We start from the raw sequence: 27,793 nt of genomic DNA, 5'->3' as shown, positions 1-27,793 counted from the left end.
TTTATTTAAAAAAATATACGAAATCTTTTTTAAGGCAATGCTAGCTCCACGTGTAAAATTATTTTTTATCTTCATTATTATCAAATAAATAAATAAATAAAAGCCGATCCTTACAATAAATTAAATCATTTCTTCAAATATGCTTTGATTAAACAAAAAAGGGTTCTTCAAAAATCAAATATCAGATTCAAGACGTTTTTAACCAAAAAACAAACAAAACCCATCATCTTCGAACTTGTTGGAGCCGATTACTGGGGATTTTATACTCTATGATTATGAAAAATACAGTTATCCACTCCTATTCCGCCACGTGTCGGAACCCAAAAAGCCTCTTTCTTTCTCTCTCTCTATATTTGGAATCAAAAAAATCACCGGCTATCTTTCTCACTGGCGCCCTTTCTAGTACTCTCCTTCTCTCTTTCTCTCTCTCTCTCCTTCTATTTCTTATTTCTATTTACTAAGTTATTTAGTCTTCTTTAAGTGTTAGATCGATCGATCGATCGAGAATCGAGAATTTGAGAACTGGTTTTGGTTAGGGTTTGTGGTTGGATCGAAATGGGGAGAGGAAAAGTAGAGATGAAACTAATCGAGAACAAGCAGAGTCGACAAGTGACGTTCGCGAAGAGGAGAAGTGGGCTTATGAAGAAGGCTCATGAGCTTTCTGTGCTTTGCGATGTGGAGATTGGACTCATCGTCTTCTCCGGCAACGGTAGGCTCTACGAGTTTTGCAGTGGCCACAGGTAAGAACAAATTAACAAAGTACTCTCTCTTCTCTTTAGACTTTTTTACTTTCCGTACGTACAGCATAAATATCATGAAAATATTATATATATTTATATTTTTGTTTTTATTTATATTTATGGTAATAATAAAAAAAAACGGATTAAATTGTTAATAATCGATAATCATATTGTATAGTTTCAAGGCAACTTATTATTATTATTAATGGCTTTTTGTAGAAAGCGATTGACCTTTTTTCGTAAAATGAAACTTGGTCCTTCCCCTTTGCGTGTTGTTCGTCACTGTCGCTATACGAACGAAATGACAGAAAAATATTTTTATCATATATCATATTTATTTATTCATAAAATTATGTACTATTGATATTCGTGTGTTATATACTTGTGTTATATATTATGTTCTTTTAAATTATATGCTAATTAATTTTTTATTTGTTGTTGGTGAAAGCTTTAAGATTACTTGTATACGTGAAAATGGCTGTCTACACGTGTGTAATGTGTGATCTTTTCAAGTATATAATAATAAGCAGAATTCATAGTATGCTATAAAAGGTAATTTTAGTATGGGGAATAATTGCTTGGTATATATATATCATAGATCTATGACATGGGGTGACATGCCTGACATCATTGTTAATGATGTTGTAGATATAATAAGTAAGAGCATTTGGCATCATTCATTCCCATAATAGATTACCTACTATTTTTATTTTTTCTTTTTTTTTTTTGAATTTAGAAATTTAGCTTGACATTCAAATTAATAGTACTTTTAATTTTCTTTTTCTCTTATTTTAAGCTAGGATAGTGATAGGTAACACTCTTTGATTTTTTTTCATTGAAGGTTTGCCTTATATTATTCTGATTATTCATTCTTTCGCCATGATTTTTATCTTGATCTCCACAATCTACTAGTTATTCATTGCAAATTAGTAGTGTTGGTTTTATCCTTGCATTTTGGTGCCCTAGAATCGTAGATATAACTTATTGGAGGTCTATCATTACTCGTTGCGCACACTTTTACCCTGTCTTCAAGGTGAAATCAGGGAAACTTCTGCAACAAGGTAGTGTAGTTTCCCCAGTAGCCTCAAATAGCGGTAAGTCCTTCCACTTGATCAATACCTCCATGTAGGAGTGAAAATCGGTCGGTTATGGTCAGCTTTTACAATTTTATAACCGACCGTTTAGAAATTATAACCGTATAAAACCGATCGTACGGTTTTTGGCGGTTTTTCGATTTGGCAGTTTTGTACGGTTTTTGGCGGTTTATTGCGGTTTTTGGCGGTTTTTTGGTTTAACCATTTTTATATTTCAAAAATCGAAACTGACCGCCATGTCAAAAAAATTGAAACTGAAACCGACCGCCGAATTTGGTGATGACGTGGAACCGAAAATTCGGTTACGGTCTGGTCGGTTTGATGGTCAGTTTCAGTTTATTGATTTTTTTGAACACCCCTACCTCCATGTCACCCCTCCCATCAGGTTGACTATTGCAAACCCTTAGTAACTCAGTGGGCTCAACTATGAGCTCTAAGTCAAGACTCAACTGTGGAGGAAGCAATGGTGAAGATGTGGCTGGAAAATTCAACTTATAAGCAACCTCATCAACCTGTGAAAGCACTTCGAATGGACCATGATAACGAGGAGAAAGCTTCTCACTCCGCCTTGAAACTAGAGATATCTGTCAATATGGCTTGAGCTTAACAAATACTGGATCGCCCACAAAAAACTGCTCATCCTCTTCTTGTCTGCAAAATGTTTCATTTTTTGTTGAGCCTGGAGAGATGCATCTTGAGATCATCTAGCTGTGCATCCCTATCTTCTAGTGTTTCCTTAATTAACGAGATCGGGGTTGAACCCTGCTTGTATCGAATAAGAGAAGGTGGTTCACGTCCATGCAAGATCCAAAAAGGCGTATGGTGGGTTGCTGTATGGAAAGATTGTTGTACCAATACTCGACCCGAGCAAGCAAGCACATCTACGATCAGGGTTGATCTTAAGTATAACACCTTAAGTAAAGTCTCCAGGCAACGGTTAACTACTTCGGATTGTCCATCTGTTTGTGGGCAATAAGCGTTGCTATGGTGGAGTTTTGTGCCTTGTAACTTGAAGCCAAAAGTGGCTCTTGAATACCTTATCTCTGTCGGAAATGATGGAACTCGAAACTCCATGAAGTCACACTACTTTAAAAATACATCAGCAACCATTCTAACTGTGAAAAGATGATTCAATAGAATGAAATGGGCGTATTTGCTCAACTTGTCAACTACCACCAAAATAGTATCCATACCATGTGATTGAGGCAACCCTTCTATGAAATCCATTGTCAAATCTTGAAGCATCTGTATCCACCATTGTTGAAGCATGCTCGAGTGCCTTAAAAGCAACAATGGTGACATTGTTCCAGCCAAAATTTTCATTCTTCAACTGCTATGTTAATGGCCAAGCCATTTCACTATACCATTTTACAACTTACAGTAATAACCAGAGTCCAAAAAATCCTTGAAGTTCCTTGACATTCTTGGGTTCAATCCAATCTAACATAGCTTGTATTTAGAATGGTTCATTGCCACTCTTTTTCCCTGAAATTATGTGACCCAAATAATCTAGTTTTTCTGAGCAAACGAACACTTTATGAGATTATCATAAAATTGTTGTTCGGATAAAAGTTGGAGCACGGCAGACAGATGGTGAACATGGTCATCCAAGCTGCACTATACACCAAAATATTATCAAAAAATACCATTACAAATTTACGCAAATGAGGACGAAATACCTCATTCATCAAGGCCTCAAAAGTTTGTTGGAGTATTAGTGAGGCCAAATGGCATCACAAGAATCTCATAATGCTTGTCATGGGTTCGTAAAGTCGTCTTGTGCACAACTTCGAGATTGACTTGTACAGATTTCACGACCTCTTATATAGGGGTATTCATCCAATCCAATCTGCATTATTTTGCTCATAGTGCATCCAATCCGTACTAAGTGCGAATTTCATATTTTAAATCCAATCTAATTTGCACAATAGCTCAAATCTAATCTAATCCGCACAATAGCTCAAATCCAATTTAATCCAATCTACAAAAGTGCAGATTGAATCAGTTATTTTAGGCTGGTTACTTTTCAATATTTAATTATTAATGAAAAAATATATTTCTTTTACATAAATGGTAACAAAATAAAATATTATTATTTTATGTCTCCAACAACAAATTAAAATAAATAAAATAACAAATAACAAATTCAAAGGAAGAAAAAAAAAATATATGTATAAAGAAATATTTAATTTTATTTTAAATTGTATGTATCTAGAAAGGAGTTTTGAAAGTCTAGCTTATTCATCAATGGAGTCATCTATAAAGCTAGCCTTCCTCCAAAAAGGAATTCCGTAAGGTTAGTCGTCACCTCCTAGAAGGAAGTTCAAGATAGTTTGTTCCAGCTAGCTTTGTACCTATTCGGAACGTAGTTCAAGGGACACACTTCGTCTCTCTAGAACCTTTGTCTAGGAAGTGTGCCTCTCATCTGGAGAAGCTCTTTCTTGAGCTGATGTGGAGATAGTGTTAAGAGGAGGTCGTTAAGTCTGTTAAGTCATAACTGACTAACAACTTAAGTTGTTGTAGCTACTAACTTTGGGATCCATATCCCAGATCTATAAATACCACCGTACTCATCATTTACAAGGTGTGATTGAGAAGTGATTTCGAGGTTGAAGATTGAAAGAAAGAGAGAGATTGAGAGGTAGAGAGAGATAAAGGTACAGAGAAAAGAGAGATTGGGTTTTGGGATTTGTATAAATAATCTTCTGTAGATGAAGAAGATTCTGGGATAAGAGTGTGCGAGATAAACACTTTGCGAGAATCCAAATAGAGAATCAATCTCGGCTGTATTGCACCTTTATACTTAGTTAATCAATAAAGACTTCTCGGTGGTGTTCTATAATTGGAGTAGAGACATAGATGACTTCGATGTAAAGGACCTAAACCAGTATATATCTTGGATTGCAAATTTGAAATCTCGTCAATGCTAATTGTTTCGTGATTCTAGTTTAGTTGATTTGATTCTGCATACTAGTAATTTCCCTACAAATCAGAGCTTGATAATCGATCAAGAACGCAGAATCAAGATTCTTTTGGCTGCATTTCTTGAAGCAAAGATTAATGTCATTAATGGCAAGATTCAAATTGGAAAAGTTTGATGGAACATGAGATTTCAGTCTATTGAAAGAGTTTGAAAGGGATATTCTAGTGCACCAGAAGGTCTTTAAAGTTTTTCGAGTTATCAACTGAGAAGAATCCAAAAAAGAAAGCAGAGATGGAGGAGGTAGCATTCTACATGATCATCATGTATTTGTCCAATAGTGTTAGAAGAAAACTTGTTGATAGGTTTAATGAGATTATTGTAGGATTAATAAATCATAAAGTTGATGAAGAAAGTCAGTCCATCATTTTGTTGAGATCTCTCCCAATCGTGCATCAAGAAGTCAAATCTGCAATTAAATATGGTAAAGATGTTATTACTGCACTTAAGTCGAAGGATATTGAATAAAAATTGGAAAAGGAATCCAAGAAAAAAGAAGTGTATTTGGCAAGAGGGAGATCACCCAAGAAAGGAAGCTCAAAGAGTAAACACCATCACTGTGGAAGTTCTAGACACTTGCAAAGATTTTGCAGCAAGGCTTCAACACTTACTTCAACAAACCTCACAATGGAGATAGGAATGACGACATGCATCATCACCACAAAAAATATTCAGGTGCGATCACGGAGGATAGTGATGACTGCTCAACATATGGAGAATTTTTTTCCATCTTAGAATCCTCAATGATCATGGAGTGAATTCTTGACTCCAAATGCACTTATCACATGTGTTCAAGTCGAAAATCATTGATTATAAATCAGTTGATAGAAGTAAAGTTCTAATGGAAAATGATAATTCATGCAGGGTCATTGAAATCAAAAAGATTGTCATCAAATAGTATGATGCTGGAATCAAAGTGCTGACGAACGTAAGACACATTTTGGATTTAAGACGAAACCTCATATCTTTAGGTGCGCTTAAAGTTAAGGGTTGTGAATACAAGTCCACGAACATAAGCTTAAGAATCATCAAAAGTTCTTTGATAGTGATGAAAGGTGAAACGATCAATGTTTTGTACATTCTCCAAGGAAAAATTATTCTAGCCAGAGTAGCAAGTTTGGTAGAAGTGCAAGAATCAGATATATCAGTGAACAAGGCCTCAAAGAACTGCACAAACAAGGTATAATTGATAATTTAAATTCTTGTGTCTTACCATTGAAACTTGTATTTTAGGAAAACAACATAAATTGAAATTCACACCAACAAGGCATACAATAAGAAGATACTCAAATATGTGAATGTTGATCTTTGGGGGTCATATAAAGTACTTACTTACTCTGGTAAGCAATATTTTCTTTCTTTAGTTGATGATTAAAGTATGTGTTTTGACCTATTTGCTAACAATTGAGAATGAATGCCTAAAGCAATTTAGGATTTGGAAAAATCTAGTTGAAAAGCAAACTGATCTAAAAGTTAAGTACCTTAGGACTAACAATGGTGTTGCTGAAAGGATGAACCGAACCCTGTTAAACAAAGTTACGTGCCTACTGTTCAGTTCTGAATTAGAAAAACCATTTTGTGGGAAGTTTTAGCTACTGCAACCTACCTTATAAATAGAAGCTCAAACATAGTTATAGGCTTGAAAACCTCTTATGAAATGTAGTATAACAGAACCCCAAATCTAATACATTTAAGAACCTTTGGGTGCACAATGTGTAACATCCCCGCTTCAAGCCTCCATTGGGTCCTTACACCCACGGAAATAATGGCTCTTATACACGAGTATGTCACTCTGGCTGCATCATGGGCTGATGACTGACCCTACAGACCAACACGAGTGTTTCCAACGTACTTTGTCCTCACTCGCACGCTTCCTGAGAAAACTTCCCAGGAGGTCACCCATCCTTAAAATTGCTCCAAGCTAAGCACGCTTAACTGTGGAGTTCTTTCAAGATGGGCTACTGAAAAACAAGATGCACCTTGTTGACATAGGTAGTACCAATCAATCCATTTAAGCTCTCTTCAACTGTGTAGTCTCATACCTACACAGTCTCAGAATCATCCCACTTGACCTTCCCCAGGCGGTGTGGGATTGCACAGCTTACCCGGTGTTTCCCCTTACGGATCACGGGACTACTGACTCTCACACAACGTATGTACACCAATCTATTGACAAAATGGAACCTAGATCAGTTAAGGAAACTTCCTTAGGTTATGTCTTCGGTGCCAAGGGTTACAGAATATGTATCTCCAAGAAGGGGAAACCAAAGGTAATAATAGTAAGAATGTGGTCTTTAATGAGTTGCAATTTCCCCTCTTGACAATCGAGAAAGGTAGTGTTTCTCCGTATGATGCAGAAAATTCCAGAAACCAGAAGCTATGGTGGAACCAGAAGATATTGCACACACAAAAGCTGGTGTTGAACCGAAAGATAATGAAAACCAAACAGATGTTCAAGAAGAATCCGTACAGAAAGGTCTAAAAAGTTATTAGTTGGCACGGGATAAAACCAAAAGAGAGATTCACCTTCCAAAAAGGTTCGCTGAGGCAGACTTGATTGCATTTGTACGGGCAGTGGTTCAACATATTGAAATTGAAGAGCGCAGAAGCTACGAAGAGGCAATTTTAGGTGGAAACAAGTCAAAATGGCTTAAGGCCATGGATAAGGAGATAGATTCACTCTAAAAGAACCAGACTTGGGTTGTTTTACCGAAATCGGAGAACAAAACGATTATGAAATGAAAATTGACTCTCAAGGTGAAAGAGAAAATCAATGAGAATGAACCAGTACGGTTCAAAGCCAGGTTAGTGACTAATGGCTTTACTAAGGTGGAAAGAGCTGCCTATATTGAAATCTTCTCATTTGTGGTAAAGTACAAGACAAATTGATGTTGTCTTTTGCAACACAAATGGAGTTTGAAGTTGAACAACTTAATGTCAAAATTGCCTTTCTGAATGGATTCTTATATGAAGATTTCTACATGAAGCAACCACTTGGGTTTCAGATGGAAAGGAAAGGAGTTGAATTGGTATGTAAGCTTCACAGGTGCATATATGGTTTAAAACAGTCTCCAAGACAATAGAATAAAAGGTTTGATACTTATATGCAACAAATTGGGTTCAAACAATCAGCATATGATCACTGTTTATATACAAGAATCTAGAGCAATCTACAGTTGTGTTCTTATTGCTCTATCTGGACAATATGCTTATAATGAGTAAAGACCAATCGGTGATCAAAAGTATCAAAGCCAACAAGGAAGGAACAGTGTCCTACTAGTGCGGAAGAGAAAGAGGAAATGAAGGATGTACCTTATGCAATAGTTTTAGGATGCCTAATATATGTATTGGTGAGCACCAGACCGGATATAGCTCTTGCTTTAAGCATCCCAAATCGAATCACATGCCCTGAGTAGTATGAAGGTAGCCATAGTACAAATAAATTTAGAAGAGAATCGATTTAAACAAGGTTCTTCTACAATCTAGAGATTACAATTTACTTTTTCACTCTTCCAACCTCTTCAAGATGCATTCCGTAATGAACTCAAAATCCCGAACCTGATTAATAGACAACAAAAGTGGATTTTTGAAGAACTTATCCTACATGCCAAGCTTTCAAAAACCCAACAAAAACATCTCTTTCTTTACATTCAACTTTCTATTCGAAGAGAAGACCACAATAGATCTCCTGACATTGATAGTCTGTCTCGACCAATCACATTATTTCTAAATAAAATCTTGGACCACCCTAATCTCACTCAAATTGGCTTTGCAAAAGTAAAGGTGCCATCAACACACATAAAAAATCGCCTAGGGTAACTTGCATTTTGCATATGGCATATTGCTTTTTTTTTCTTTTGGACTGATACTATAAAAGGTCTAAGTTATGAACATAAATTACCGCTAGAACATCCTGACTCATAAAACAAAGATGGAGTAATTAAAGAAACAAAAAGGAGAATTAAGGTATGTGTCTTCAACTGCCTTCAAAACACTCCAACATACTTGCTCTGTTGAACATGCTCCTTCTACCTTGTAAGTCCCAATTCAAATAAACCTTAGACTTATCCTATTGAGAAATAAGTGGCCCTTGAAAGGAATCAGAATTAATTTGTCAATTATCTTGTCTAGCCTGAATAGCTAATTTCAATCTCGAAAGTTGAATTTGAATTGTATCTCATGAAAGTGAAAACTTAGAAAGTTACCTTGTGCTTCGAAGCACTCTTAAAATTCATAGGCTTATTTTATCCTATTATTTGAAAGCCCTCATTATAAAGCTTTATGAAGGGGGAAAGAGTATTCTCAAAGACTAACAACTTCAAATATGATTTTAGTGAAAAATAGAAAATATTCATCTTCTAGATCCTTAGTCGTTACTCTTCTTTATTACAATGTGTAAGAACTTCGTGTATATGAGGAGCTAATGATTGTAGGCACATTTCTTAAATTAAAATTATTTAGTCTCATAGTATGAGATTTAGAGTTCCGTGATCTGTAAGGGTAATGACCGGTAAGTTGTGCAATCGCACATTTTTTAGGGAAGGTCAAATGTGATGATTTTAAGATTGTGTAGGTGTAAGACTACGTAGTTGAATAAGGCTTAAATAGATTGATAGGTACTATCTATGACAACAAAATGCATCTTCCTTTCGTTAGCCAATCACTTAAGAACTCCAAAGTTAAGTGATGATTGACCTAGAGAAATCTTATGACGAGTGACCTAAGAAGTTTTTTAGAAAACGTGCAAGTGAGAACAAAGCACGCTGGAAAGAATCATGTTGGATTCGAAGGTCACTCGTTATTCCAGAAGCAGCCAAAGTAAAGTATACAATTAGGTTTACCAAAGCAATCAACACATTAGCTTGATTAATCAAGGCCCATCAAGTCCATTTGAGTACAGGTATGGAGTGGAAAAGTGATAAACCTATCACATCTAAAAGTTTTCAGTTGTGTAGCTTATGGGAAAATTAGTGATCAAGGCAGGAATAACCTTGATCCTAAATCTAAGAAATACACTTTCATTCGCTATGGTGGGGATGAGTCTGGCTATCATATTTCGGATGATGAAAACAAAATGGTCATTCGTAGTAGAGATGTGATTTTCAATGAAAGAGTGAACAAGGATAGAGACAAAATTGACACTAGCGACTCAGAGCGTACTGGGCCAATATTTGTAGATGGAGATTATGATCCAAATAGTTCTATGACAGAGATGATTGAGACAAGTCCTCAGCAAGAGGAACTTATTGGACAAAGCGATATCCAACAATCTGATGCAACACTACTTCCTACTCCAGCTCCTGTATTGAGAAGGTCTTCTTGGCCTCATGTGCCTAACAGGAGATATATGAACTAATTGTTGTTGACTGATGAAGGAGATCCTGAATGTTATGATGAAACATGTAAGACTAGTGATGTAAGCAAGTGGGAGTTTTCCATAAAAGATGAGATGCAGTCTTTGATTTCCAACCAGACATGGGAACTAGTTGAGTTGCCCATGGATAAGAAGGCACTTCACAACAAATGGGTACCGAGTAAAGAAAGAGTACGATTGTTCTAAGAGATATAAAACTCGTTTAGTAGTTAAAAGATTTTTGCAAAAGGAAGGAGTTGACTATATTGAGATTTTTCTCCTGTTGTGATGCTCAATATTATTAGATCAATGTTGAGTATTGTTGCCATTGAAGATCATCTTGAACAGTTAGACGTGAAGATTGCTTCAGGAAGACTGCATTTCTTCAGGGAGACTTGGATGAGGAGATATACATGCATCAATCAGAATATTTTTTAGAAAATGTGAGTATGGTATGAAAACTTAAGAAAAGTTTGTATGTCTTAAAACCAGCCCCAAGGCAATGGTACAAAAAGTTTGACAGTTTTGTGCATAAGGCTTCCAAAGGTACAATACTGACCACTGTTGCTATTTCAGAAGATGATATGTTAAAAGAAAGTTTAAATATGAAGGATATCAAAACTTGCAAGCAACAATTGTCAAAAGAGTTTGACATGATGGACTTAGGTCCAGCAAAGAAGATTCTTGGAATACAAATCATAAGAGATAAGCATATAGGGATTTCATAGTTATCTCAGTCAGAGTACATCAAACATATTTTGTAGAGATTCAACATGGGTGATGCCAAGCCAGTTAGTACACCCTTGGCAAGTCATTTTCACTTATCCAAGGGTCAAATTCATTATGCCTCAACTATTGGGAGTTTGATGTACACGATTGTTTGTACAAGACCAAATAATGGACATGCAGTTGTAGTTTTTACCAGGTTTATGTCAAATCCAGGGAAAGCTTATTGGGAAGCAGTGAAGTGGCTTTTGAGGTATCTACGAGGCACCACAGGTTACATATTCACTGTTGGAAATACAGTTGTTAGTTGGATGTCTCAATTGCAAAAGATTTTAGCTTTATCCACTACATAGGCTAAGTATGTCGTAGAGATTGAGCCAATAAAGAGATAATATGGCTTCAAGGTTTTTTTTTTTTGATAGAAAACAAACTTTCATTAAAACAGTAAACGAGAAACAAACACAAAACAGGGCTTACAACACAGAGTACACAACCGACTGATCAAAAAAGCCACAAAAACTCTGGGACGCAGCCCTGGCAGCAAGCTTATGAGCTGCGCCATTGTTCACACTAGAAATCCAACAGACATTACAAGAAGTACCATTATTAAAAAGAGTTAAACAGTTGCAGAAAAACAGGATAAAGCCTCCAAGAAGGGACCTGCCTAGCCAGAATCGCATCCACCGCCACTTTACAATCTGAAAAAATATCATAGCCCCGGACCAGCCACAAGAAAGACATCTCGAGATAGCATTGAGGATGGCACGAGCCTCATCATCAAGAGACGAAACAACATTCTCCTTACCAGCAAAGGCCTCCAAAACCTTCCCCGAATAATCAAGAACAAGAACCGCGTAGAAAGCGACATTGTCTCTCACAGTAGCATCAACGAAGATATTCACCCGGTTGCCCAAACCAAGATCAACCGAAGACAAGGAGTCGCACAGTACCAGGGGAGGGGGATCATCTCGATTCCTGAGATCACAGGAGTTCACTAAGTGTAGAATTTAAAAATAACCTCAGGGGGTTCTCGCACACCTTCGTGATAACACAGATTACGAATCTTCCACAGATAAAAACAGAGGTACGCCGCAAAAAGGGAGAATTGATTTGAGTCAACACAGTCAGCAAAAGGAGGGAAGAAGATCCATTCCACAATGTCCCGCGGGGACCCGAAGTGAATGAGATCACTCCGAATACCCCACGAACTTCTAAACCAACAAAAATGAGCCACATGACAGTGGAAGAACAGATGTTCCAGGGAGTCGACATCACCATCACAAAGAACACAGAAAGAAGAATTCTCAAACAAACAATGAAGCCTCTGCCCGCAGGGGAGAATGTCTCTCTCAACCTTCCAAAGAAAGAGCTTGACCCTTTCACTGAGAGAGGATTTCCACAAACTCTTGAAAAGACGATCCACTCCACCCTGCCTCCCTTTGGAAATCGAATGATAAGCAGCCTTAACAGAAAACCTCCCATCCTGTGAATCCTTCCAAACCAAAATGTCTTTCTGGGAGGAGGGGAGAAGGGGCAAAGAACCCAAACAGTTTAAAAACTCAAGTCTAAACTCAAATGGCTTCAAGGTTTGTTGAAAGCTAGAATTCAAGCAAGAGAATAATGTTTTGCATAGGTGATAGTTGATAAATAATTTAGCATTTCTTTCTAGAACTAAGCATATTTGACTTCGTTATTATTTTATCATATCTTTGTTGGAAGATGAAGTGTTCAACTTTAGTTGATTGAGAAACTAAAGTTGTGTTCACCTTTAGTTGGCATGCAAGAGTACAAGAATGAGAAGACTGCATAGAGGTGAAATGTGAAAACAAATCGAAATCAATCTTTAATTGGAAGACTATTAAGAAAATAAATATTATATTTTGATACTCTTATATTAAGAGTTATTAATATAGTTTTACTAAAATAAAGCAAGGCTTATGTTAATTAGTTAATATAGGACGACTAAAAATGTGTACTTATATGGTTTAGAAAAACCTATAAATTAATGTTATGTATTCATTCTCACATATCACAAAACAAAAAGAAGAAATGATTTAGTTAGAAGCTTAGAGAGAGAAAAGCTTTCAAGAGAAATTTTTGTGAGAAAAATTCTTGGGCATATGTACGTTGTGAGGAGTGTTGTAAAACACTGTGTATTTTTATTTCTTGATTTCAATAAAAGATTTGTAGGAGATTTAGAGACCTACCAAAATTTGTTATCAAATTTGCGTAATTTTCTCAACAAAAAAAACTTTGTTAATGAGTCATTTTGTGTAAAGAAATTTATTATGCAACTATTCACACTGAATTAGCCATTCATTGGCTAGAGGATGAAACTTCTTGCATTACAAATCTAAGATATGCTGTAAAATTTGTAAAATTAGGAGAATAATGTATATAATTTTGGTATAATTTTTCAAATGCTTCATACAAACAAATTGTTTAAGATTTGATTTCCTATTTTTTCAATACTCCCACTCAAGCTGGATTATAGATGTTGATGAGCCTAAGCTTGTCTGCAAGGAAATTAAATACTCTCACATAATTCTTTGGTGATGAATCACTTTCAAGTGTTTTGTTTCCTGTTATTTTGTATACTATTTGTCATAGTAGGGTTGAACACTTCTCCTATATTCAGTCTCCTAAGCTAAATTGCCTCGCACACTCCATGAGTCTTGATTCTATATTCAGATTCTACATTACTCCTTGCGACACTAATTTGTTTCTTACTTTTTCGCCCCACACTAAAGTACAATAGCTAGATGTTGATTGTTTATCGTCAATCGATCCAACCTATTTTGCATCGATGAATACATTTACATTTGAATGTTTTCTTGAAAAATAACTTTTTGCCCGGTTTTCTCTTTAAATACCTCAAAACTCGATGCACTTTGTCCTAATATGTGAGAGACAAATAAGCTTTGCCAAATTTTTGGTATCTTCCTTTATCATCTGCTTTTCTTTTGAGCATTCGAACTTTGTTCCAAAGTTTGATTCCAGTTTTGCAAGCCTTACAATCTAGCATTCTTATTTCTTTTAGGAGATCAAGAGTATATTATTATGATACAGAAATACTCTTTTTACTCCTAACAAAATCCTTACCCAAAAAATTTCCAAGTGTTCCAAAATCTTCGAATTCAAGCTATTTTACTAATAATTCTTTAATTGAATTCATCTCTTTTGTATTCTTGTCAATGACTATAATATCATCAACATATACATTCTAAATAGTCATGTCACCTTTGTTAACCCAAGATATATTTCTTAGAGGAAAGTAAATTGGAATTGTAAACTAATTTTAAAATTTAGTGTGTTTAAAGAAAGAAATTGCACTGCAAGGTTTAGTGGAATTAAAGCCATTTATGTTCTTAGGACTTTACCAAAGTCAAAAGACTTTGAGTTATAATATCAAGTCAAGTTTGTGAACTTACCTAACCCTAACAAGCGGGGTAGATATACACACATGTATTATTCAAAGGCATGACATATAAAATCAATGTGTAAGAAAAGGCTTGGAAATTCATTTTGAAATAAGAAATAAATAAGCATTGACAATACTTTTTTTTTTTGAGTTTTTGAGTCTTTGCAACTGTAACATCCCCACTTTAAGCCTCCAATATGTCCTTTCACTGACGAAATGATGGCTCTTATACACAAGTACGCCACTCCGGTTGCTTCTTGGATTGACGACTGGTCTTGCAGACCAATGCGAGTGTTTTCAACGTGCTTTGTCTTCACTCACACGCTCCTTCAGAAAACTTTTCAAGAGGTCACCCATCCTGAAATTATCTCAGGTCAAGCACGCTTAACTTTGGAGTTATTTTCATGATGGGCTACCAGAAAACAAGATGCACCTTGTTGATATAGGTAGTTTCCATCAATCCATTTAAGTCCTCCTCAATTGTGTAATCTCATACCTACACAGTGTCAGAATCATGACACGTGACACAACTTACCTGCCGTTTTCCGTTATGGATCACGGGACTACTTATTATCACAATCACCCCCCTTACGGGGTCAGACATCCTCGTTGACTATACTTCCGGCTAAGTCAAGACTCTGATACCATTTGTAACGTTCCCACTTTAAGCCTCCACTAAATTCTTACACCCACGAAATAATGACTCTTATACACGAGTACGTCACTCTGGCTGCTTCTTGAATTGACGACTAGCCCTACTAACCAAAACAAGTGTTTCCAGCATGCTTTGTCCCCGCTCCGCGCTCTTTGGGAAAACTTCCCACGAAATCACCCATCCAAAAATTACTCTAGGTCAATGCTATAGGTATGTCTAAATCATACTTAAAAATACATCAATTATAGGAGTGTATAAATCATACTTAATATTTTTAAGTATCACAATAATAAACTTGGGGATGTGATATTGAGTGCAAGACTTACTTTCAATGCTATAGGAATGATTCTCTAAATCATACTGATTTTGTGGAGAAGAATCCATCAAATTGGTGTTTTGCATGTGTTGAGGATTTGTAACTTGATTATTTCTTTCTCTTTTAGAGTACACATATATCTCTTTTTTCATGTTTTAGTTTTGATGGATGTTGTGAAAATTAGAAAATTTTTGACTTAAAAGAATAGAACACAAGAATTTATGACTTGGGTGATGATGATAGTGGATCGATTTGGCTTGGAAGGAGAGGGATGTATTGAAGATTGATAATTGAGTGATATTTCTAATCCCATGATCACTAAGCATCTTCCTTGTGATGAATGTGCTCCCCTAAATCGAGGAGGGAAAGAAATGCGAAGCATTATCAAAAACAATGTGACATCATTTGGAACTGCGATTTTTTCTCCAAGAGTAGCAACGATAGTCTTTTTGGGAAGAGACTAGCCATGAGAAATTATGTTAAGAGCTCAAGGATCCACTTTACTCCAATGCGTTGATGAACACTTTCAAAAGTTGTAGAACCAAAAACTTTGTATTAGGAGAAACGCGATGGTAGAGATTTTGAAGAATGTAATATGGTTTTTCAATTACAAGCACAAGCTACTTCTAGAGATAACATTTTTCACTCGAAAACACTATTATGTTTAGGAGTATCCACACATTAGGTTTGATTAACAATCCCTTATGTGAAAATGGATCAAAGGCTGAATTAAAGTATTTGTCAATTCTAGCTAGTTGAATGGATACATGGTAATGTCTTTGCACCTAAGAAGATAGACCCAAGTGATATGTGTGCCATAATCAATGAACATAATAAACCAACAGTTACCATGAGAAGTAGTGACTTTGGAGGGTTCCCATATGTTAATAAGAACAAGGGAGAAAGGGTTGCTATGTATAACATTTTCTTGAGAAAAGAAGCACTGACACGTTTTGCAAATTGACAAAATAGTGTATTTACAAGAGATTTTTGAATGTGAGACATAAGTAGGATCAAGACATTTTGCTCATGCTCATTTTTCTTTTCTAAAGGCATTCGGAGGATAAAGGTTAGAGTTTTGCTTGTCACTTTGAAGTCTCACTATTAATGTTTACTTTAAGAATTAAATATCCGTGGATCAAAATTTTTGTATACTTTAAATTGGGGCTATCCAAATATTTTATACATAGTACATTAAGAAAAAAATCAAAACATTTGAAGGCATTTGATTTATCAAATAAATAGCATCAAGTGAACTATCACCCCATTATGCTCGGGTAACTTCAAAATAAACCTATTTTTGTCAAAAATTTCAGTGCAAGAGCTTTGATGAATCATTCTATTTTAGACTTAGAGTTTGAACCTACAAATAATCTCATTCTTAGACGAAAAATGCAACAAATGAATCTCATTATACTTTGGTTGGTAGAAATATGTAGGCAAGCGCTCTCTCTTCACCTCTTATATAGAGTCCATCACTTTCCCTAACATTGTCAATTGTCCTCTCCAACTCTAGTCTTGAAAATGACAATGCGATGGATAAAAAGTAGCGTAGCATTTTTTATCTTTGCAATGTACTAAGTAAAATCTTTGCATTAAAGAGGCCTAAGGGCTCTAATCAATTATAATTGGTTTCTCATATATTCAATATTAACTTCCACATTCTACTCCATAATGCTACTTTGCTATTGTGTGTGCTATTTTGCTACTTGCTTAAGAATGTGGCAACAAGGTCTATCATTTGATATCATAGTTATCATATTGGTGTAAGAGAGTGACGATGAGGATGGAAACCATAGTGGATAGGTTGGAATCAGTAGTTTCTGGTGTACAAGGTCAACTCAATGACTATAAAGTTGAATTAAAGGATCATGGAGTGAAATTTATGTCCAAAAAGGTGTGGATCACTTGGTTATTGCCCAAGACTGATTGGAAGCTACACAAGACATAGTCAAAGATAAACTCACCAAAGTCATCACCCTCAGAGAAGGAACGACCGGAAATCGTGGTTCCAACCATCGTCTTCATGTGCAGGGTTTTATCACGATTGGGAGAAGGAGTTTTAATGGTCGTAATCAGGAAGGGAGAAAGGCTCTGAATTTCATGATCGATCTTCTTCTTCTTCTACTTCATCCTTATTTTGGGGTTCAAAGGTTATACGATGAACCAACATGTGGGGCTCACTGATTATGTATGCTGGAGAAACAGCGGAAGCGGGAGAAGTCATTGGAGAAGATTGAGCATCGCGGTTGGACTCTTTTCGTGGCTCTATTCGAGTCTGACCTTAAGAGAAGTCCAACCAGGGTACTTGTATTAGCCGTCGAAAGTTTGGAAAAGAATCAAAAGTAGAATTCGACGCCAGAGAAGGAGTTGACACCAAAGAAAGAGTCAATGCTGGAGGAGGAAGAGCTACTGGTGGTGCTACCAAAGGTGGGCAAGAAGTCAACTTTACTAGTGGGCAAACAAACCGTTTCTTATGAGAATAACTTCAGTAAGAGGCTCCCCTCTAATTCAACACTAAAACACTACCAATTGGTGATCAAACCCTGTACACCCATTCACTATTGTTTCCAACATGATCCATATAAAGTCAGCCCAACTTAGAAAAGGTCATGCAATTAAACTCTTTCTTATTTGGTCCACAACTAACCCATTGAATGTTAATTCAGATATGACCCAAATGAGTAAACATGACAAATTGATTAAACCATAAACTTCATATTCCTAGAAATGAAATCACTTTTTATTATCTCAACCTACATATTTAAGTTAATGGGCTGACCTTTTGGGACCATGGTGAAGCCAAATCAACTTTATCTTCTTCTTCTTCCTCTTCGAGAATACCACACAACCATCATGTGAGTCCTTCAGCACGAACAATGGAGAGACGAATGTCCTCCAGCTCTAGAAAACCACAGAGTCGTGGGATTGGTGGTCACAAGGCTTGTTTTACCTTCACCATTTAACCCTCAGGAAGGTGAGGTGGCTTTGTCAATCTCATGGGAGTCGGGCAACCTGTCTTTTATTTCTTCTCATAATTTCACAGGCTTCATCTATTAAAGTTGGGTGTCGAACATTAGTTGATCATTATGAAAGTTAGAATATTTGCAAGAGATCCGAGATGGAGTTGTCAAGGTCTCTCCTCAAATTTATGGTTTTATCTGTGTATTCCACCCTGTTATGTGCTTGTGGGATAAAAAGAGGAAAGCAAACTATGGTGGCCAATTGACTCGTGGATAAAGCAAGGAAGCTAGATTCAACTAACGTGAGACTATTGCATCCAAAGAGAGTAACAAATTGGGCAACAAAATTAAGAAAGTGGCTCTCCCATACTGATAAAGTATTTCTAGTTGTTTTCGAGATCTATACTCCATACCTTGTATCCCTTCACTTCTTTTGGATATACCAAAAATATGCACTTCCTTGCTTAATGTGAGCATAAGCTTCCTTTACTTGCTCATACTTAGCATAGTGCCATGTTTATAGTTCAATTAGTGTTTTGAATTCATTAGTAGAGGAGGGACACTTATTGATTAGTTAACATGTTGTAACAACAATTTTAGCCCAGAAAATTTTAAGAAAATCCAAGAGAATCAACATACATCTCACCCTTTCTAGGATTGTTTTGTTCATCTTTTTTGTCATTCCATTTTGTTGTGGGGTTTTTAGTACTATAAAGTGCCTTCCAATACCAAATTTCATGCAAATTAGGTTAAAACATTGTTAGCACAAAACTCCTTCAAATGGAATACCCAAACATGCCTAGAAAAATCATCAACAAAGGATATAAACTACTTAGAACCTCCTCTCGAACTTGTTCTTGAGGGTCCCACAAATCTGAATGCAAGTAGTCTAGGAAGCGCTTAAATTTATGAATTCCAATTCCAAACTTAACTCTAGTTATCTTGATCACATGAGCATAACTCTTGTTGAAACTTTAAGCACTCCATGACTTATGTGACCAAACCTCCTATGAAAAACCATTGTTTTGTTTCTTACATTTGTTGTCATCACATTGACTTGACTCTAAACTAGACTTCCTTGTAGAACATAGATCCCATTCATAGTTGAGCCTTGCATGATTATTCTTGACCCCTTTTGTCTAACCTAGCATTGAGATTAAGTTTCTTTTAATCTCTAGAATATGTCAAACTTGCTCTAAGTTTTAACGGTTCCATCACTGAGTTTTAACTCAACTATACCATTACCTCAATTTGACATGATCTGTTATCTCCAAGCATGACAATGCAGCCCTTAATTTCTTGGTAATTATTGAATTGGTTATTATCAGGAAAGTTATGAAGAAAGCTCCCTGAATCAAGAACACATCTTTGGTTTGGAATTTCCTTTGTTACCACCATACACTTACACTATCATAGCCATCGATGTCATTCCCATTTAAGACCAAAATCAACATTTCCATATCTTTTCATATTGTACTACTTCATGATTGGACTGTCCCTCTTAAGGTGTGTTGTTTGATTACAAATAAAATACCTTCTTTCAAATTTTGAACTTGTTTTCTCCTTTCCGGCAGGGTTCTAATTCTTGTTCCCTTTCTTGAATAATTTTCGTCAAACAAGCAAGCCATCTCCTATTCTTTCTTCAGTCAACTATGATTTTCTCTTAATCTCTTTTAACATACTCAAACCCAAACCTTTTGAGAACCTTGGAGATATATCCACTTTAAGAGATCAACAACCTTCTACTCTTTCTATCTCTCAAAATCTCCATTCCAAGAATCTTCTTTACTGGCCTAAGATTCTTCATCTCAAACTCCTTGTTCAGCATTACCTTTACTTTACTTACTTTTGACTTTTCTTTACTTTCTATGAGCATATCATCCACATATAATAGCAAGTAAACAATTAATCTCACCCTTGTTATCTTGATGTAGAAGCAGTTGTCATAAGCATTCCTCTTGAATCCAGATCTGGTGACAAAGTCATCAAATCTCTTGTACCATTGTCTACAAGATTGCTTTAGACCATATAGAGATTTGTCTTAGATGAGCATATGCAATACACCTAAAAGTCCTCAAGTGATCATATCTTGCTAGCTTCCCTGACAACATCTCAATTAGAGTTTTGAAGTTGATTGCTGAGGAAGGGCAGTATGCAACTAACATAGCTTTTTCCCAAAAGTCTCTTGGCAAACTAGCATAAATCAACATGCACCTTACTCTTTCAAGGATTTTCCTATTCATCCTTTCAGCCAAACCATTTTGCTATGGTGTGTCTCTTACAATCAAATGCTTGGCTATTCCAACTTGTTTACAATTGTTCCTAAACACATCAAACAAAACTCCAATCCATTATTAATTCTCAATCATTTTATCTTTTTGATTTTTCATCAAAGTTTTCCACTCTATAAAGGTCTTAAAGGCATCATTCTTGTTCTTGAGTATGTGCACCCAAATATCTTGAATAATCATCAACAAAGGTTAGAAAATACATGGCATCACCTTTGGACATTACTCTAGATGGCCCCCACAAATCTAAATGTATGTAGTTAAGAGTTCCTTTTATGTTGTGCTTTCCAACCAAAAATCTCAATCTTGTTGCCTTCCCTAACACACATTGTTCACAGAACTCCATGTGTTCCACAATATTTTCACCAAGTAGTCCTTGCTTTGACAGAATCTCAAGGCCTTTCTTGCTAACATGTCCAAGCCTTCTATGCCAAAGCATAGTGGAGTTTACCATAGCCTTTGATGCCACTGCTACTTGTTCCTTTGTTGTATTCTCTTGCAGGATGTACACTCCATTTAGCATTGATCCTTTCATCATAACCATTGATCCTTTAAGAATCTTCATGGTACTGTTCTCAATTTTCATCAGATAGCCATCTTTATCCAACATAGCCATTAAGATGAGATTTCTCTAAATTTGTAGTGCATGTCTTACATGTTGGAGTTCAATCAAACCTCCTACTAACAACTCAATTTTCACAAATCCCATTCCAACCACTCGACAAGCTCTAATATCACCAAGCTCCACTGTCCCACCCTCAATTTCCTTGCAGCCGCAAAATTGAGATCTATTTGGACAGATATGGAAGGAACAACCTAAGTCAATTACCCAATCGAGTCCAAAGTATTGATTTGACACCACCATAACTCCAACATTGTCATATCCATCATTCTCATCCCCATTTGCAATATCAACATTGCCAGATTTTCTGTTGTTTCCAACATTTTCCAATTCAGGACAATCTCTTTTTAAGTGAGTCGTTATATGACAGATGTAACACTTCTTCTTGTGCTTTGGATGAGATTTTCCATTCTTGCCATTTTCTTGAACCCTTTTATCTCTCTTATCTATTTCCCTTGAACAAATAGAACTTCCTCTGCCATTTCATCTCTCTATTCTAATTTCTTCTTTAACTCTTTCGATATTATAGCAATGTGAACCTCGTACAATATCAATGAGTTCCTTCTATACATCATAGTATCCACGAAATGCTCATATGTATCTGTTGGAAGTGAATTCATAAGTATGATCTCTTGATCCTCATCTTCTACTTTAACATCTATGTTTTCAAGATCAAGGATAACCTTATAAAAGTCATCAAGATAATCTTTAATGTATCTTTCAGGAGATAACTTAAAGGCGTATAGCTTTTGTTTCAAGAACAATCAATTGGCTAAGGATTTATTCATGTAAGTTGATCAAGCTTCTTCCATACTTGTTGCACTCTTCTCTTTCGATACCTTCAGCAAGACATTATCTCCAAGACATAGAATAATTGCACTAGGAGTTTTCTCGAGCAGTTCGAATGTCTCATTTTCTGCCTTCCCCTCAATCTTGTCTTCTCCTTCTTTGGCTCCTTGAAGTCCATGTTGTACCAGAAGAGCTCTCATTTTTATTTTCCGTAAGCCAAAGTCGTTCTTCCCTATGAATTTCTCCAAATCAAACTTCGCACTCCCCATCTCTCCCTTGAATCAATTATTCGAACAAATAGAGATCTTCGTTCTTCTCCTAATCCTCTAATCGATTCAAGTCTTTCAATCGAATCCAAGCTCTGATACCAGTTTGTTTGGAATGAATGCAAGTCTTTGATTCCAATTCACATCACCATTCAAGTGAAAAACAAGAAAAAATAAATGAATTGGTTCTTTTATCGCCTTTGAATGAATTTGTACAAGCTTAACGCTTTGTATCTATTACAATGGCCTAAGAAGTCAATAAGAAAGCTAAGTGGAATTGTTAACTAATAAACAACTACTAATTAATCATTAACTATTAGCTAACTCGATTAGTTAACTATTAAAACAGTCAACTGTCAACCACTAACTGAACTAACTGCAGCTCCCTAACTAATAGTCTTGGTAGCAATAAGAGAAAGATTTTTTTTGGTCAAAGACTACGTTCTATTTTCGTTATGATACTTAGGATTTAGGGCTTTCCATTAGTATTATGACGTTAGGGTTTTAAGGTTAAAATATTATGATTTAGGGTTCGACCTTGATACCATGCGGGTTTGAATAATTGAATCATAATTGTAGTTGAAAAGCTCTTTCAAGTAGCTACAAAGACTAATAATTAACTACACAAATATAGGAATAGACTAACAACCCTAGAATTTACCCTAGCTGTATAAAGAACTACTTGGTAGGCTTGGAATTAATTTAAATGTTGTTTTACATTTCTGTACAATATTTTTATAGTTTTTCACGTGATTGTTGTTTTAGTCCATCTCTATCACTACAACGAATTAGAGATTGAACCATTTAGAAGTTTGACAACCCAATCATCTCCTCCAATAAACTATCATGGTAGGATCAAGTTTTTTCATAGTTTCTCTTTTTGTGAGCCTATGCCAACGGATTGACTACTATTTTTCATCTTTCAAAGATTTCATAAAATGACTAAACACAAATACTACTTTCAAGATTATCTATATGACATCATTGCCATGATATGTTCTTATTAATTTGAGAATTAGGATCCAGATCAAAAATAAGGAAAAGACTATGGAATGCAATTACCTAAACAACATGTTGGGTTCTTTCACAATAAAGAAATAAACACTATGTAGAAAGTTTACAAACTTTGAAAAAAAAAAGTAAACTTTTGTTAGTTATTTGTACTTTTTAAGCATTTTGAATTCTTTTTTTTTTTTTTTGTTCTATTTGGAAATTAGAACCCTTAGTTGATAGATTATCATCTTGAAAGGATCAAAGAGAATGAGAATTCTCCAAAACCTTTTAAGGAAAACAGAAGTAGAAGCCAAAAAAATGTCATTGTAGTTTCCATGTTCAAGATCTATTTTGTGGCTAAATTTAATGAATCATACGAAAATGGAAACAGTTCCAAGGTCTTAAATGATAGAATGCGGAAGTATTTACAATGAGTTAAGTAGTCCATACATCTTCTATATAGTTTTAAGTTTCCACGCATTATTAATGTTGGATTCTCTAATATTCCTATCAAGTGGCTATTGTTGTTCACCAATCCTAAACAGCTATCACAAGTAGCTCATTTTTGACTCACCATTCCCTAATCACAAATCACAAGTGGCACTTTTTGCCCTCATTTTTCAATCTATTTTTTAATTTGGATCAAATACTTGTTAATCTTCTTTCCACTTTGATACCATGTTAGAATGTGGCAATATGGTTTAAAAAGTAAAATGCGGTAAGGTATATACTAAAAAGTCTGAAGTTTTATCTCAAAATTAATTGGTAATGAGAAGAATAGCTTATACATCTTATAAATAACATTAAGTTTACACACATTATCAATTTGGAACTCGTTATCAAAAATAAACATTTCAATGTCCTTAAATAGGCCTACCCCTTCAAATGCTACAATAATCACTTTTAATTGGTTTTAGCTTTCATACATCAATTTTGTTATATTGCTCATATAGCCTTCTTCTTTGTTGCTATGAATTCAAATTACATGTTTCAGATGATTATATCCTAACATTATGTTATTCTTCAGCTTAGGAAACACAATCGAACGCTACAAGACGAAAGGAAAAGAAGAAAAGAGCTCTAATGAACTGGAGGTCAACCGCACTTCTTCAATAGAAAAGCTTTTATCTAATATAATGTTTCCTCTTTAATTGAATGGCCATTCTTATACCAATTATTTTGATACTCTTATTTGGCTATAAATATAACCAAGGAAGTGTAATTATGTTTAGACCTTAGTTTTACAACGTGTGAAAGTGAATGATACATGTATTATGATTAGATAGTTGAAGCAAACAGTAATTTGTTCTGATCATAATAATAACATTAATAAAAACAGTGTTTGACTCTGCCTGTAATAATCAAATTGTAGACTTTGGCTATGTTTAGGAAGGAAGATAGGAAGTAGAGTACTCATTCCCTTGTTTGGTTGGTTTTATTCCATTTTCAAATTTAAAGAGAAGCAAACCTTTCATTGTGAAATATTGTGGATGCCCTTGCTAATAATATGAACAAAGTTTAGCCTATATTAGGGAGAAGAAATACACACACTAAGGAAAGGAATTTGACTTTTGTATGAGAGAATCAAACTATCCAAATCTCCCTTTTACTAAACACAGTCTTAATGTAAATGTTCAAAGGTATGTTATGGATGTAGAAAGTATGTTGTTCTTGTGTAAATCCTCACTTGTTTTGGCTGATTATGCAGAATTGTGACTATGATGGACTTTGGGAAGATGTTGATTTGTTGAAAGGGGTTAGGTATGTTATTTAAGACTATGTCTACATGATTATATGGAGATTGAAATTAATATTGGTGTTTATCTTTACACATTGAACACAGTAATCTCGATGTAGAACATCTAACAGTGGATGAACTTGCTCATAAGGAGAGACAACTGGAGGCTTTATTAAGACTAACAAGGCAAAGAAAGGTTAGATAATTTCCAATAATACATTTTTTAACTTTTCACATGCCATTAACTAGATGTTTCCCTCAATTATATACACCCACAAACTCTTAATAAACCATTTCCTAACCAATTTAGACTTGTTTTGTTAGAAGCAAGAATTTGAGTTCACCTATTGTTATTTGTTATGTATAAAAGCTGGGGACAAAATCAAACAGAAAAAATGGTAAACATAAATGTATTGCTACTACACTAGCCATTACCTTGACGGTAAGAGAGAGTGATTCACTTTCTAATGTTTAGATGAAGTATAATTCATCCTTATGGTAGGGAGGGGCTGCAAAATGGGTTAAACAAGATAACACGACTTGTCAGACATGCAAAATAATTGGGTTTGGGTTTGTTGAGAATCATGAGTATCCATCTCAAAACCAATTGGCTATGAGTGGAGTAGCCCATGTTCTTATATATAGCTCAATTCTCTACTATTTATTCGTTTTTGCTCATCAATCTTGAACAGTATCAGAGTGGACATGGTCACTATCTGTATAGGTGCGGATCCCGCAAGGGATATGACTCTTGATACCATGTTAAGAATCATGAGGTTCCATCTCAAAACCAATTGGCTATGAGTGGAGTAGCCCATGTTATTATATATTTCTCAATTCTCTACCATTTATTCTATGTGGGACAATGTCCACAATAGAATTTACCATATATGGGTTTGGATCATTTTCGGGTAACACAACTAACTTGTTTATTAAACAGATTATATTCAAATTGGCATGCCTAACCAAAAAATGACACTAGGGCCTATTTAAAAGTATACTTTCTTCTTCTTACTATTATTTTATTTCATGTTAAGTGTATTAAGTTAGTTAAATAGTATATAAACATGTTAAATTACTTATAAATATGCCATAAAATTGTTGTAAATATGTTTAACTTGTTATAACTAATGAATTGATAAGTAATCAAATTAAGCATGATCCTTTATATAAACAGGTTAGGTTAAATAATCCTGTTTATAAACGTATTAGATTTGTGTTTTAGTTTTTTTTAGATTAATAGATGAGTTGGATTTAAATTTAGTAATTGCTTGTAAAACCTAAGCCTCGAGACAACACGAAAACGATCCAATTGTCGCCCTTACTTATAGGTCATTTCTACTCTTTCATGACACTGACAAGTGTAATTGTCACTAAAGGAATATGATGGTATGTTGCTAACGAATCTTCTACTTTTCAGGCACAACTAATGATGGAGACTGTATCAACACTTTCTGATCAGGTACATTCCACCTATTATCTTTTTATAAAGTTAACTTGTTTCGTTTGGCAAATCATGCATGTTTGTTCGTTGTGTAACTTTGTATGAGTAACAAAAAAAAAAGGTCACTACCTTTAACAAAGTGTAGTAACATCAAACTTGTACAGAATTAATGTTGTTGGATAATACAAATTATCACTGAAATAGAAATTAAAGGATTCATCTTGTTTGTTAGAAAATGTAAAGGTATATTTATCCATTCTTTGCCCAATAATTACAACATTGTGAGTTGAGATTTTTCACAGCTATAAAATTATGCTACAAAAACAAAAGGACAAAAGTTGCAAAAGTACTCTGTCATTTGATAACCATTATGGTTTGACCATATTCAGAACTATTTATATATATATAAATATACACAATATGATCAATCAAAGAAAATATGGCTGTGGTGGCCAAAGGAACTTACTTACTCTATTTGCCATGTTATATGAAAATTGATGCAGGAAAAGCAACTGAGAGAAGAGAAGCAGCTCCTAGAAAACAAGGTAAAACTCCAAACCTGGTGATAATAACAGAGAACTCTCTCTCAACTCATGTCATTCTATATCTAAACACAATATATATATATATGTATATATAATGTATGTACCTACCTCTGAGTTTTCAGATTGAAGAAATGGTTGGAGAACGAGGAAAGAAAGTGGAGGCGAATGAGGTTAAGGGTAACGCTCCCAATTCCATGCGCCGAGTACTCCAACTTTACTAATACAAACACTCTCTAACTTCATAATATTACAATATTTATTTAGATATATATATATTGACCAAATATTCCAACTTTACTGTTGTTGTTGTCTGAATAGAAATATTGTAATAGAAAGACTCTCTAACTTCATAATATTACAATATTTATATATACAAACATAATTAATAAGTGTGTCATTAATGGCTTGACATTTGTCAATTTGCATGTCTTGCCCACCAATCATGGTTTGCTATTTTAGCTACAATACTATATATGACAGCTCTTGCTTTGTTCATATAATTTGATTTCCAATAATGATGGTGACAATAAAGTCTTTTGCATACTGATTTTCCCAAATTTATTATACTGATTTCACTTTATTTTTGTTTGTACTTGAGTTGAGTCTATATATTCTTTCAAAGATAAATATTACTCTGTTTTATTTTTACTAAAGATAAATTATAATATTAATTCAAAAATAAACGCGGAAATACTACAATTTTTGTTTTTTGACAAATGGAAATACTACAATTAGTAGTAGCATTCTTTTTAAGTTGTATGATATAATATTGTTACATCATTCTAATATTATTTTAGTATATATTTTATATGCTTAAATAAAAATAAAAAAAAAATTACAAAAATTTGGGACTTGATGTT

The 27,793-nt window shown here is 34.9% G+C and overlaps 1 protein-coding gene across 2 annotated transcripts; it reads left to right on the top strand.

Moving 5' to 3' along the window:
• The first annotated feature begins 134 nt into the window (after positions 1-134).
• LOC115725163 (truncated transcription factor CAULIFLOWER A) lies at positions 135-27,286 on the top strand. Of its 2 annotated transcripts, XM_061117484.1 has the most exons (8): positions 135-402; positions 537-740; positions 24,234-24,300; positions 24,915-24,967; positions 25,050-25,140; positions 26,365-26,406; positions 26,892-26,933; positions 27,056-27,286. In XM_061117484.1, exons 2-8 carry the CDS (start codon positions 556-558, stop codon positions 27,152-27,154), a joined length of 579 nt encoding a protein of 192 aa, XP_060973467.1. In that variant the 5' UTR covers positions 135-402; positions 537-555; the 3' UTR covers positions 27,155-27,286. The 2 variants fall into 2 exon arrangements, with proteins under 2 accessions (XP_060973467.1, XP_030510457.1); XM_030654597.2 differs by having other exon boundaries at positions 136-740.
• Positions 27,287-27,793: the final 507 nt, after the last annotated feature.

Source organism: Cannabis sativa, chromosome 6 (genome assembly GCF_029168945.1).
Source record: "Cannabis sativa cultivar Pink pepper isolate KNU-18-1 chromosome 6, ASM2916894v1, whole genome shotgun sequence".
In the NCBI taxonomy this organism is placed as follows: Eukaryota; Viridiplantae; Streptophyta; class Magnoliopsida; order Rosales; family Cannabaceae; genus Cannabis; species Cannabis sativa.
Note: the sequence above shows the minus strand (reverse complement) of the source record. Positions and strands in the feature narration are given on the sequence as shown.